Source organism: Trichomycterus rosablanca, chromosome 12 (assembly GCF_030014385.1).
Source record: "Trichomycterus rosablanca isolate fTriRos1 chromosome 12, fTriRos1.hap1, whole genome shotgun sequence".
Lineage (NCBI taxonomy): Eukaryota > Metazoa > Chordata > Actinopteri > Siluriformes > Trichomycteridae > Trichomycterus > Trichomycterus rosablanca.
This window is the reverse complement of record NC_085999.1, coordinates 20,147,119-20,161,035: the sequence shown is the minus strand read 5'-3', so window position 1 is coordinate 20,161,035 and position 13,917 is coordinate 20,147,119. Positions and strand designations below refer to the sequence as shown.

The 13,917-nt window shown below is 40.8% G+C and overlaps 1 protein-coding gene across 5 annotated transcripts in view; it reads right to left on the bottom strand.

The window, feature by feature from the left end:
• usp9 (ubiquitin specific peptidase 9) overlaps window positions 1-12,994 on the bottom strand; it is a 57,606-nt gene extending 44,612 nt beyond the window's left edge. For 4 of the 5 annotated variants that reach the window (XM_063006553.1, XM_063006555.1, XM_063006556.1 and 1 more), the window contains exons 1-2: window positions 12,834-12,994; window positions 7,059-7,300 (exon numbers count right to left, since the gene is read on the bottom strand). In XM_063006553.1, the coding sequence (XP_062862623.1) occupies window positions 7,059-7,160 (102 nt within the window). In that variant the 5' untranslated portion in view covers window positions 7,161-7,300; window positions 12,834-12,994. Of the gene's footprint in view, window positions 1-7,058; window positions 7,301-12,601; window positions 12,631-12,833 lie in introns of those variants that run through there. The other variant, XM_063006554.1, reaches the window with a different exon arrangement.
• Window positions 12,995-13,917: the final 923 nt, after the last annotated feature.

Below are 13,917 nucleotides of genomic sequence, written 5' to 3'. Positions count from 1 at the left end.
GCTTCACAGGTTGCCACTGGAATGCTTTTCCACTCCTCCATGACGACATCACGGAGCTGGCGGATATTCAAGACTTTGCGCTCCTCCACCTTCCGCTTGAGGATGCCCCAAAGATGTTCTATTGGGTTTAGGTCTGGAGACATGCTTGGCCAGTCCATCACCTTTACCCTCAGCCTCTTCAATAAAGCAGTGGTCATCTTAGAGGCGTGTTTGGGGTCATTATCATGCTGGAACACTGCCCTGCGACCCAGTTTCCGGAGGGAGGGGATCATGCTCTGCTTCAGTATTTCACAGTACATATTGGAGTTCATGTGTCCCTCAATGAAATGTAACTCCCCAACACCTGCTGCACTCATGCAGCCCCAGACCATGGCATTCCCACCACCATGCTTGACTGTAGGCATGACACACTTATCTTTGTACTCCTCACCTGATTGCCGCCACACATGCTTGAGACCATCTGAACCAAACAAATTAATCTTGGTCTCATCAGACCATAGGACATGGTTCCAGAAATCCATGTCCTTTGTTGACATGTCTTCAGCAAACTGTTTGCGGGCTTTCTCGTGTAGAGACTTCAGAAGAGGCTTCCTTCTGGGGTGACGGCCATGCAGACCAATTTGATGTAGTGTGCGGCGTATGGTCTGAGCACTGACAGGCTGACCCCCCACCTTTTCAATCTCTGCAGCAATGCTGACAGCACTCCTGCGCCTATCTTTCAAAGACAGCAGTTGGATGTGACGCTGAGCACGTGCACTCAGCTTCTTTGGACGACCGACGCGAGGTCTGTTCTGAGTGGACCCTGCTCTTTTAAAACGCTGGATGATCTTGGCCACTGTGCTGCAGCTCAGTTTCAGGGTGTTGGCAATCTTCTTGTAGCTTTGGCCACCTTCATGTAGCGCAACAATTCGTCTTTTAGGATCCTCAGAGAGTTCTTTGCCATGAGGTGCCATGTTGGAACTTTCAGTGACCAGTATGAGAGAGTGTGAGAGCTGTACTACTAAATTGAACACACCTGCTCCCTATGCACACCTGAGACCTAGTAACACTAACGAGTCACATGACATTTTGGAGGGAAAATGACAAGCAGTGCTCAATTTGGACATTTAGGGGTGTAGTCTCTTAGGGGTGTACTCACTTTTGTTGCCGGTGGTTTAGACATTAATGGCTGTATATTGAGTTATTTTGAGGGAAGAATAAATTTACACTGTTATATAAGCTGCACACAGACTACTTTTCATTGTGTCAAAGTGTCATTTTGTCAGTGTTGTCCCATGAAAAGATATACTTAAATATCTGCAGAAATGTGAGGGGTGTACTCACTTTTGTGATACACTGTATATGTATATGTATATATTAGGGCTGTCGAAGTTAACGCGATAATAACGCATTAACGCGATTTCAATTTAACGCGATTAAAAATAATAGTGCCGTTAACGCAAATTCTAGTTAATTTTGAGACTTGACTGGTAGAACTACAACGCTCGGTTACATTATGTTAACATTATGTTAAAACAAACGTTTTAATGTCGGACTTGCCACCGTTTTTCATTTGCGGTTTGTTAACATAATGTAACCGAGCGTTGTAGTGATGCACTTATAAAGAAATAAATACACACTATATTCACAAGTTGTCGGGAGCAGAACACTTTTATTAACTTATTCTGTTAAGGTACCAAATACCGGAAAGCTGAGTCAAGCACGTTAGTCCATGCACTATGGAAGCCCCAAAGGGTCAAAACACACTCACTTCGTGTAGAAACGGCCATCAAACCATTGTCACAATACAACCACAGAAAAGTCTGTTACAATAACTACGCCTTATCCCACCTAAAGCACCGCTGATCTACAGTGTTTGCTGATGGAGAAATTCTAAACTACAATCTGACATTTACTGCCTAGTATGTGAGTGAATAAAACTCCCTTACAGTTTTCTCTTGTCCCAGCAGTTTTTAACATCAGTACATTTAGCATAAAATGTGTTCACCATTTTAATTGTAACATTTCCCATAAAAATCCTTGTTTTCTATAACATTTACACAGATTTTTTTTTAATGCGATTAATCGCGATTAACTATATGAAATTCTGAGATTAATCGCGATTAAAAATTTTAATCGTTTGACAGCCCTGGTGTATATATATATATATATATATATATATATATATATATATATATATATATATATATATATATATATATATATATATATACATATACAGTGTATCACAAAAGTGAGTACACCCTTCACATTTCTGCAGATATTTAAGTATATCTTTTCATGGGACAACACTGACAAAATGACACTTTGACACAATGAAAAGTAGTCTGTGTGCAGCTTATATAACAGTGTAAATTTATTCTTCCCTCAAAATAACTCAATATACAGCCATTAATGTCTAAACCACCGGCAACAAAAGTGAGTACACCCCTAAGTGAAAGTTCCTGAAGTGTCAATATTTTGTGTGGCCACCATTATTTCCCAGAACTGCCTTAACTCTCCTGGGCATGGAGTTTACCAGAGCTTCACAGGTTGCCACTGGAATGCTTTTCCACTCCTCCATGACGACATCACGGAGCTGGCGGATATTCGAGACTTTGCGCTCCTCCACCTTCCGCTTGAGGATGCCCCAAAGATGTTCCATTGGGTTTAGGTCTGGAGACATGCTTGGCCAGTCCATCACCTTTACCCTCAGCCTCTTCAATAAAGCAGTGGTCGTCTTAGAGGTGTGTTTGGGGTCATTATCATGCTGGAACACTGCCCTGCGACCCAGTTTCCGGAGGGAGGGGATCATGCTCTGCTTCAGTATTTCACAGTACATATTGGAGTTCATGTGTCCCTCAATGAAATGTAACTCCCCAACACCTGCTGCACTCATGCAGCCCCAGACCATGGCATTCCCACCACCATGCTTGACTGTAGGCATGACGCACTTATCTTTGTACTCCTCACCTGATTGCCGCCACACATGCTTGAGACCATCTGAACCAAACAAATTAATCTTGGTCTCATCAGACCATAGGACATGGTTCCAGTAATCCATGTCCTTTGTTGACATGTCTTCAGCAAACTGTTTGCGGGCTTTCTTGTGTAGAGACTTCAGAAGAGGCTTCCTTCTGGGGTGACAGCCATGCAGACCAATTTGATGTAGTGTGCGGCGTATGGTCTGAGCACTGACAGGCTGACCCCCCACCTTTTCAATCTCTGCAGCAATGCTGACAGCACTCCTGCGCCTATCTTTCAAAGACAGCAGTTGGATGTGACGCTGAGCACGTGCACTCAGCTTCTTTGGACGACCGACGCGAGGTCTGTTCTGAGTGGACCCTGCTCTTTTAAAACGCTGGATGATCTTGGCCACTGTGCTGCAGCTCAGTTTCAGGGTGTTGGCAATCTTCTTGTAGCCTTGGCCATCTTCATGTAGCACAACAATTCATCTTTTAAGATCCTCAGAGAGTTCTTTGCCATGAGGTGCCATGTTGGAACTTTCAGTGACCAGTATGAGAGAGTGTGAGAGCTGTACTACTAAATTGAACACACCTGCTCCCTATGCACACCTGAGACCTAGTAACACTAACGAGTCACATGACATTTTGGAGGGAAAATGACAAGCAGTGCTCAATTTGGACATTTAGGGGTGTAGTCTCTTAGGGGTGTACTCACTTTTGTTGCCGGTGGTTTAGACATTAATGGCTGTATATTGAGTTATTTTGAGGGAAGAATAAATTTACACTGTTATATAAGCTGCACACAGACTACTTTTCATTGTGTCAAAGTGTCATTTTGTCAGTGTTGTCCCATGAAAAGATATACTTAAATATCTGCAGAAATGTGAGGGGTGTACTCACTTTTGTGATACACTGTATATATATATATATACAGTGTATCACAAAAGTGAGTACACCCCTCACATTTCTGCAAATATTTCATTATATCTTTTCATGGGACAACACTATAGACATGAAACTTGGATATAACTTAGAGTAGTCAGTGTACAGCTTGTATAGCAGTGTAGATTTACTGTCTTCTGAAAATAACTCAACACACAGCCATTAATGTCTAAATGGCTGGCAACATAAGTGAGTACACCCCACAGTGAACATGTCCAAATTGTGCCCAAAGTGTCAATATTTTGTGTGACCACCATTATTATCCAGCACTGCCTTAACCCTCCTGGGCATGGAGTTCACCAGAGCTGCACAGGTTGCTACTGGAATCCTCTTCCACTCCTCCATGATGACATCACAGAGCTGGTGGATGTTAGACACCTTGAACTCCTCCACCTTCCACTTGAGGATGCGCCACAGGTGCTCAATTGGGTTTAGTCCATCACCTTTACCTTCAGCTTCCTCAGCAAGGCAGTTGTCATCTTGGAGGTTGTGTTTGGGGTCGTTATCCTGTTGGAAAACTGCCATGAGGTCCAGTTTTCGAAGGGAGGGGATCATGCTCTGTTTCAGAATGTCACAGTACATGTTGGAATTCATGTTTCCCTCAATGAACTGCAGCTCCCCAGTGCCAGCAACACTCATGCAGCCCAAGACCATGATGCTACCACCACCATGCTTGACTGTAGGCAAGATACAGTTGTCTTGGTACTTCTCACCAGGGCGCCGCCACACATGCTGGACACCATCTGAGCCAAACAAGTTTATCTTGGTCTCGTCAGACCACAGGGCATTCCAGTAATCCATGTTCTTGGACTGCTTGTCTTCAGCAAACTGTTTGCGGGCTTTCTTGTGCGTCAGCTTCCTTCTGGGATGACGACCATGCAGACCGAGTTGATGCAGTGTGCGGCGTATGGTCTGAGCACTGACAGGCTGACCTCCCACGTCTTCAACCTCTGCAGCAATGCTGGCAGCACTCATGTGTCTATTTTTTAAAGCCAACCTCTGGATATGACGCCGAACACATGGACTCAACTTCTTTGGTCGACCCTGGTGAAGCCTGTTCCGAGTGGAACCTGTCCTGGAAAACCGCTGTATGACCTTGGCCACCGTGCTGTAGCTCAGTTTCAGGGTGTTAGCAATCTTCTTATAGCCCAGGCCATCTTTGTGGAGAGCAACAATTCTATTTCTCACATCCTCAGAGAGTTCTTTGCCATGAGGTGCCATGTTGAATATCCAGTGGCCAGTATGAGAGAATTGTACCCAAAACACCAAATTTAACAGCCCTGCTCCCCATTTACACCTGGGACCTTGACACATGACACCAGGGAGGGACAACGACACATTTGGGCACAATTTGGACATGTTCACTGTGGGGTGTACTCACTTATGTTGCCAGCTATTTAGACATTAATGGCTGTGTGTTGAGTTATTTTCAGAAGACAGTAAATCTACACTGCTATACAAGCTGTACACTGACTACTCTAAGTTATATCCAAGTTTCATGTCTATAGTGTTGTCCCATGAAAAGATATAATGAAATATTTGCAGAAATGTGAGGGGTGTACTCACTTTTGTGATACACTGTATATATACATATATACAGGGGTTGGACAATGAAACTGAAACACCTGGTTTTAGACCACAATAATTTATTAGTATGGTGTAACCTTTTGCGACCAATACAGCGTCAATTCGTCTTGGAAATGACATATAGAAGTCCTGCACAGTGGTCAGAGGGATTTTAAGCCATTCTTCTTGCAGGATAGTGGCCAGGTCACTACGTGATGCTGGTGGAGGAAAACGTTTCCTGACTCGCTTCTCCAAAACACCCCAAAGTGGCTCAATACTATTTAGATCTGGTGACTGTGCAGGCCATGGGAGGTGTTCAACTTCACTTTCATGTTCATCAAACCAATCTTTCACCAGTCTTGCTGTGTGTATTGGTGCATTGTCATCCTGATACACGGCACCGCCTTCAGGATACAATGTTTGAACCATTGGATGCACATGGTCCTCCAGAATGGTTCGGTAGTCCTTGGCAGTGACGCGCCCATCTAGCACAAGTATTGGGCCAAGGGAATGCCATGATATGGCAGCCCAAACCATCACTGATCCACCCCCATGCTTCACTCTGGGCATGCAACAGTCTGGGTGGTACGCTTCTTTGGGGCTTCTCCACACCGTAACTCTCCCGGATGTGGGGAAAACAGTAAAGGTGGACTCATCAGAGAACAATACATGTTTCACATTGTCCACAGCCCAAGATTTGCGCTCCTTGCACCACTGAAACCGACGTTTGGCATTGGCACGAGTGACCAAAGGTTTGGCTATAGCAGCCCGGCCGTGTATATTGACCCTGTGGAGCTCCCGACGGACAGTTCTGGTGGAAACAGGAGAGTTGAGGTGCACATTTAATTCTGCCGTGATTTGGGCAGCCGTGGTTTTATGTTTTTTGGATACAATCCGGGTTAGCACCCGAACATCCCTTTCAGACAGCTTCCTCTTGCGTCCACAGTTAATCCTGTTGGATGTGGTTTGTCCTTCTTGGTGGTATGCTGACATTACCCTGGATACCGTGGCTCTTGATACATCACAAAGACTTGCTGTCTTGGTCACAGATGCGCCAGCAAGACGTGCACCAACAATTTGTCCTCTTTTGAACTCTGGTATGTCACCCATAATGTTGTGTGCATTGCAATATTTTGAGCAAAACTGTGCTCTTACCCTGCTAATTGAACCTTCACACTCTGCTCTTACTGGTGCAATGTATACATATATACATATATACATATATAAATAGAGTGAGAGAGAAAGAGAGAGAGATGGTTGGAGTTCACTTGTTCGTGACGTCACGTGTTTCGATTCCATAATCCGAAAATTGGTTGTACGTTAAGTTGAAACAGATCGTTCGCAACCCAAAATGTTCGTATGGTAAACCGTTCGTAACTCAAGGGTCTACTGTATTTACAAAATACAATTAATTTGATCAGTAAATCAGTCAGTTAAATGAAGAAACATCTAAGATAATCATCAATGTCCTTTTTTTTTCTTCTAAATATGGTTTGGACACAAGCTAAAAAAATAAAACAAAAAGTAAAATTGGAAAGAAACTGTAGCTTTAGTGAGAAATGCACTGAATAATGATATGAAAATAGCTTGAGATGAGACACTGACCTGGTTTTGAGGCAGTGGAGGCTGAGACTGACCATCCGGAGCTTGGCTTTGCTCCTGACTCTCATTCCCCCCAACGGGGGAGCCACGGGTCGTGGCAGTCATATTCGACACAGGGCAGATCTTTGCAATCTTGTCTGCTTATGTCACTGGAGCACGGGAAGAAATCACTGCCTCCTCTGGATCGACGGAGAAGTGGCACACAGCTGAAAGTGCTAGCACTGATGCAGAGACCATTGCATAACCTAAACACAAAAAGGGAGTCAGATCACACAGGGCTGAGGATGTAGTGTAGAAGACAACAGGATCTTTCCTTTCAAATATGCATAAAAAAAAGCAGGGGCGCAAGCCTAGACTGATCTCCGATCCCTCAGACAGCACTGCATCAAGAACAGTTATCATAAATAGCTGATATAACCACATGGGCAAGGGACTATTTTGGCAAACCTTTGTTAAGCACTACAACACAGAGTTACATGCACTAATGCCACCTAAAACTTAAATGTGTAAAGAAGAAGCCTTATTTTAACCATGGCCAGAAGTGGCATCAGGTTCTCTGGGCTCAGATGCATCTGAGATGGACCATCAAACAGTAAAAATGTATATTGTGGTCAGTCGAATTATTATTCCATTTTCTTTTTTCTTTTTTTTTTTTTTTAAGAAATGGACGCTGTGTGCTTCGGACCAAATACAAAAAGGACCACCCAGACTGTTAACAGCAACAAGTCCAAGTCCAGTTTAGAGCAACATATGCTGCCTTTAAGACAACATCTTTTCCAAAGACTTTCATGCATTTTCCAAAAAAGACAATGCAAAATCACATGCTGCACACATTACAAAGGCATGGCTGCAGAAGAAGAGGATACGGGTACTGGACTGGCCTACCTGCAGTTCTGACCTGGCCCCAAGAGAATGTGTGGAGAATTTTGAAACAAAAATTGGGACAACAACCATCTTGTTCTGCTGCACACTCTAAGATGTGTTTGCAGGAAGAATGGGACAAAATAACATCTGTAACACTTCAATTGCATGGTATCCCCAGTGCCAAAACGTCTTTTAGGTGTTGTGAGAAGAAATAGCAACATTACAAAGTAATAAATGCTTTACTGTCCCAGCATTTTTAAAATGTGTTGCAGGGCTGAAATGCAGAAATGGATGTTTATTACCAAATGAAATAAAGCTGACCAGAAAAAAACATGAAATATCTCAGGTTTATACTGTCTGCAATCAAATAAAAGTTAAAGTAAATGTAAGAAACTCTATTTTTGTACTTTTTCTGATTTAGGGTTGTAATATGTAAACTTGCACTGCTTAACTTACTAGCAAAGCACAGCAAAAATACAGACATACACAAAACTAAAAAATGTCACACTTTAAAATACATGGATATATTTAGATTTGACTCTTGGTAACTAAATTTTGGTGAAGGGGATGCAATTTATAACACTGATATGAAAAATTCAAACCGACTAACATGAGCAGCTTGATCTAAGAAAACATGGTGTTGAAAGATGACAGTAATGCGGGTAATGTCCTGATTACACCAAAGCATTTAAGAGGTACTGTTTGGCAAGATTTGGGGTTTTGGAAACAAGAAGTCGACTACAAAACAGGTCAGCAGCAACCAAAAGAAAGAAACAACAATCAAAAGCCTTAGAGACATAGTAAACAAAGTTTTGAAAGCTCTCTCTCATTGCTATACTTACAGAGTGCATGTTTGTGCATATTTCATTTCATTTTTCATTTTCAGCATTTAGCAGTTAGAAGACTTCATTTTCAGCACTTAGACACTTTTATCCAAAGCAATTTACAATACCATGACAGTGTATTGTCTAAGCAATTGAAGGTTAAAGGCTTTGCGCAAGAGCGGCGACCTGGCAATGGTGGGGCTTGAACCAGCGACCTTTCGATTACTAGTCCAGTACCTTAACAAGTAGGTTTGAGGAACCATTCAGATTTTTTATTGTAAGCTATTAATTAATAAAGGCACGCACATCCCAATTTAATATGCTCAAAACACATTGCTAGCTTTGAAGCTGCATTATAAGCCATAAGTTGTTGTATTACGCATAAGCATCTCAAAAAATCAATAATCAATAATTGAACGTCTTACACATATACTTCACAACATTTACGAGCCAGAAACTGACTTCTGTTACAACAGCATTGTAGCAGGGTCTGGTTTGTAACTAATACTTTTCCAGAAAGGACTATGTGGCTTGCATTGTCAATGTGATCATGGATTTACTGTTTTTAACATTTGATGTTTTAAAGTTTTAAACATGTTACCCACAGACTGTCATACGTTCTACTGCATATAATAAATACCATGTCAGAAAGCGCAAGCATTCAAACAAATTAGGCCTATTCCACAAACCTAATCATGCTCTGCTACCCAGCTGCCCCAGTGTCAAAATGAGTTTGCTAACCATAACAGAAATGGATAATGTTCTTTGGTGAGCATTATACTTGTTTTAAATGTGACTAGTACTCGAGTAAAAATGCACAATACAGGTTAGGCTACTGGTGTTTGTTACTAATTGAGTAAAGGATTTCACACTGGTTTATATTAGGCTGACTATAAAAACTTTTTAATAATTAAAAATCATTGAAATTTAGATGAACGGCAAAAATAAGTGGTGCTGCCTCTATGTGCTTCCTGCAAATAAATGTGATTCAGTCTTCTAGCTGGTCAGCAGCTAAAGGCCTTAGCCTGTAGGCATTTTGGGAGTCAAATTTCAAATAATATAATTTAATAACTATTACAATAAGTACACTTCTTCTATATAAATCTATAATTACACACCTTTAACTTGTTAAGTTAGTATTAAGAAAAACGATCCAATTTTGTCACAGATAATTCATCTAATTTCATAAATTTTGCATATTCAGATAAATTAGCTTTAATGACAGGAAATACATTACATTTACTATAGTGTTTATATCATAGTACAAATGAATCATTAGATTAATGCTGTAAACTGCCAAGAAACAGATTTGCTTATTTCACTGTAAATGCCATTCACAATGTGTTAAAGAGGTTAATATGTAACTGTTTACCTGAAAACCATCAAATCAATCACATCGTAACACTCAGTATAAAAATAGGTCAGTTAAACAGCTGACAGTTCATATTTACATTAAGAGTGTCTCCGCAGACTGAAACAGACACACAAATTAGAGAAAAATCTGGTGTTGTGCTAAAATCTGACTGTGTGCATGCACAGCATACGTTAGTAACCAGTGGTGTTTTGCCTAAATATGTAAGCCTGAAATCACACGTAGCACAGCACACATAATACCATGTATATGAAACTCAGCACATATGAATCTGTTTATAGTTATTTGTCAACATAATTTGAATATTTTGCCCAATGCTTAGACATGATGGTAGGACTCGGCTGACCATTTTTTATTAGCTAAGGTTATCAAGAGTAAATCTGAGATGTCATCCAGAATAGCATTATTAGCTGCAATTACCTGCTAGCTACACTTAGCTATAATAAATAAAGGGTGTGTCTTATATTTTAAATCCATCAACTAACTGTGACCAAATCATTTAAGAGAGTTTGTAAAATTTTGGAAGAAATTACAAGGCATGGAAAAAAGGTTTACTTAGTATCAGTACACTAGATTTGACACAAGGCAGATTTTTAATACTTTGTTTTAAGTACAACATCATGATAAACATACACACCAAAGTTTTATAGCCCATCCCTACATGGGACACACAATGGCCAACTTTTGACACTAGTGATGGTCAACTGATCTGCCACATTCTTACAACAATCAAGCTGACACTACGCAGACTAGTAATGAAATAGTTAAATGTTGGCCTAAAGACAGTCTGGTTCATATATTTACATTGGTATGCATTATATGACTAAATATTCAATACACTCAGCATAAAACATGTCAAGAGATGGGACTGGAAAATTAGTCATACTGATACAGCATTGTGGTCCAGTATGGGCTTTGGGACGTCCTCCTAGTTGGACTCCCTAAAAACAGTGGTGGCTCAGAGGTTTGGGTACTGGACTAGTAACTGGAAGGTCCCTGGTTAAAGCCCCATCACTGCCAGGTTGCCACTTGAAGCAGGAGCCTTAATGAACTATATAATCCTCAATTGCTTGTAATGTATATCGACGAAATTGAGTCTCTTTGGATAAAAACGTCTGCTAAATGGCCATAAATGTAAAACTACAAAACCCTCCCTACTAATAACAGCGAAATGTTGAAAAAATTGAACTGAATTCAAAGGGATGAATGGGAAGGAAAGAGATGTCAATGTTTTATGTCACGCGTTTAGTATTTTTAAGAGAATATCTGCTTAATACATGTAGAACAGTGGATTCTGTTCCAGGGCACGAATGTTTTTAACCGTCCAACCCTAGATACACAGAAAACTTGCGTTCTTTTTTCAAACACAGGACCGCGGAAGCAAAATGCACAACGATATATAAAACATTAGTGTTGTAAATCAATCATGTGCGTTTTTCAGACAGCAACGTTTCAGACTTAATGACAAGTATATCAAATTCGTTGCTGCATGCCTGCTAGCTAGCTAGAGAGATAGAAGATGACTGGCTGTTTCATCAAGCCAAATAACTGAAGGAATAAGAAAAACAATAAAGTGTCAGTTCAATTGACGTAGGCAGACAATTATATTAAAAAAAACGGAATCTAGTGATGTATTATTCAAGCAAGCTTTGACCACGTAAAATGATCTAACGATAACAAATAGGAACTGCCCTGCTCTGGGCCTACAGCTTCGGCCTAGTTTCCTCATCACACACGAAGGAGTGTCCTGTTAGCACCCTGCTTGCTAGACAGCGTTAGCTAACTAATGTACAGAGTAGTTACGATAAATATGCATAAACTATTTCGTTTGATGTCCTACAAAGAAAATGACTTATTTGAATATAAAATAACAAACTTGGGCACATCTACCTGGACTCCAATCACGACGAGCTATAGGTTTTTAAAAGAACACCGGCTGTGTCGCAATCCGCACGCTATCTTCTAAACACTACTACATTGTACCTTCAGAGTCTTTACTATTTTGACAGACTTTGTAGTGTGTACTATGCGGTTTGGGACGCAACCACAGCAGCACCATCGGGCCTTTTAGCGAAGTTAATGTTATTATCCAGTTATTAACAACACAAATACAGAGTTACCATAATGTATACAAAATAAATTAACCACTTCGTTTGGCAACATAACGCCTGCAAAGAAATTATATCCGAATTAAAACCACTTGTTTGTGTTTTAGCGAACCACCATAAAAAACCCCGACCTGCTAGCTATATTGTTAGCCAGCTAGCTTGTCTACCCTCTTTGTAATAAAAGTTATTTTGCATACTGCAGCAAGCTAGCAGAAGGCTAATCAGTTAAATCAGACGTCTTAATAAGCATAACGTGTCTGACTTAGTAAAACATGAAGAACTAAACAATTTGCAAGATGACAATAACTCTTGACTGTACAATGACAGGAATTAAGCAGCCAGCTAACGATAAGCACTGCTGCATCAGCGATGACTTACCTCCTCAACAGCACCCTGCCATTCATCACAGTGTGTCAAAATAGCAATGACAATATCATTGCAGTGCTAATACAACACACTATTCAGAGCGCTAGCATGCATACTCGAGCGCAGTTCAAACATACTACTTAGTAACGTTAGCTAGCATGTTAGCTGACTGCTTATTTAGCTAGACGCCGAGCTAACGTTAGCCTGTCAGCGGACCAGCTAAAAGAAAATTCTAATCACTTACCAAAAATTCAATCGGACCTTCTTTCGTTTTGAAGCCAGACAGGACCGATTACGAGCTGCTAAAGCCTGTTTGTGTCATTGAGCTGTGTTTGTGTGTGTTAGTGTAGCGCCCAGCTTACATAAACTGTGTGCGATTAGCTCCTAGGGTTTTTGTCTCCTGTTGGGTGTTTTTCCTGCGTCACCAGCATCAGCTGCCCCCTTCCTCTACAGACTTACACTCGCTCACTTACTTATTCCAATAAAAATAACTTAAGGTTATTTTAATTTTCTTTAAATTGTAGTTTATTGTGGATTTGTAAAACTTATTCTCAGTATTTGATGGTTTCCGTTTGAGTTCAGACTGGTTTAGATTGAAAGCTGGGAATGTGTTTTGTTGTTTTGGTTTTGCTATACTTTAATGATTGTTCCCCGTCCACATTTAAAACTGTGTACGTATTTTGTTCACCTCTTTGTTGGTTTTATTAGTATTAACACATAAACTTTAAACACATGCAGCAGTGATTACCATTATTAAAGCTTACTAGCATGCGTCTAATCATTTATAATGCTGTTATTTAAAATATAGGCCAATTAACTTGGGTTCCATCTTTGCCACCTGTCACTGTTTGTAATAAGTTTTGCATGATCTTCACTTTCTCTACAATGGTCATCTCCATTTACTCCGGGTTCTTTCCACTTCCAAAACCAATGCAAAGATGAAATGGCAATTTTTATTGCCTCTAACTGTGAGTAAGTAAATGAATGAGATAAGTGTGTTGTTTGTTTGTTTGTTTATTAGGATTTTAATGTCATGTTTTACACACTTTGGTTACATTCATGACAGGAACGGTAGTTACTCATTACACAAGGTTCATCAGTTCACAAGGTTATATCGAACACAGTCATGGACAATTTTGTATCTCCAATTCACCTTCACTTGCATGTCTTTGGACTGTGGGAGGAAACCGGAGCAACCGGAGAAAACCCAGGCAAACATGGGAAGAACATGCAAACTCCACACAGAAAGGACCTGGGCCGCCCCACCTGGGGATCTAACCCAGGACCTTCGATAAGTGTGTTGACCTGAGATGAATTGTTGCTCTCTT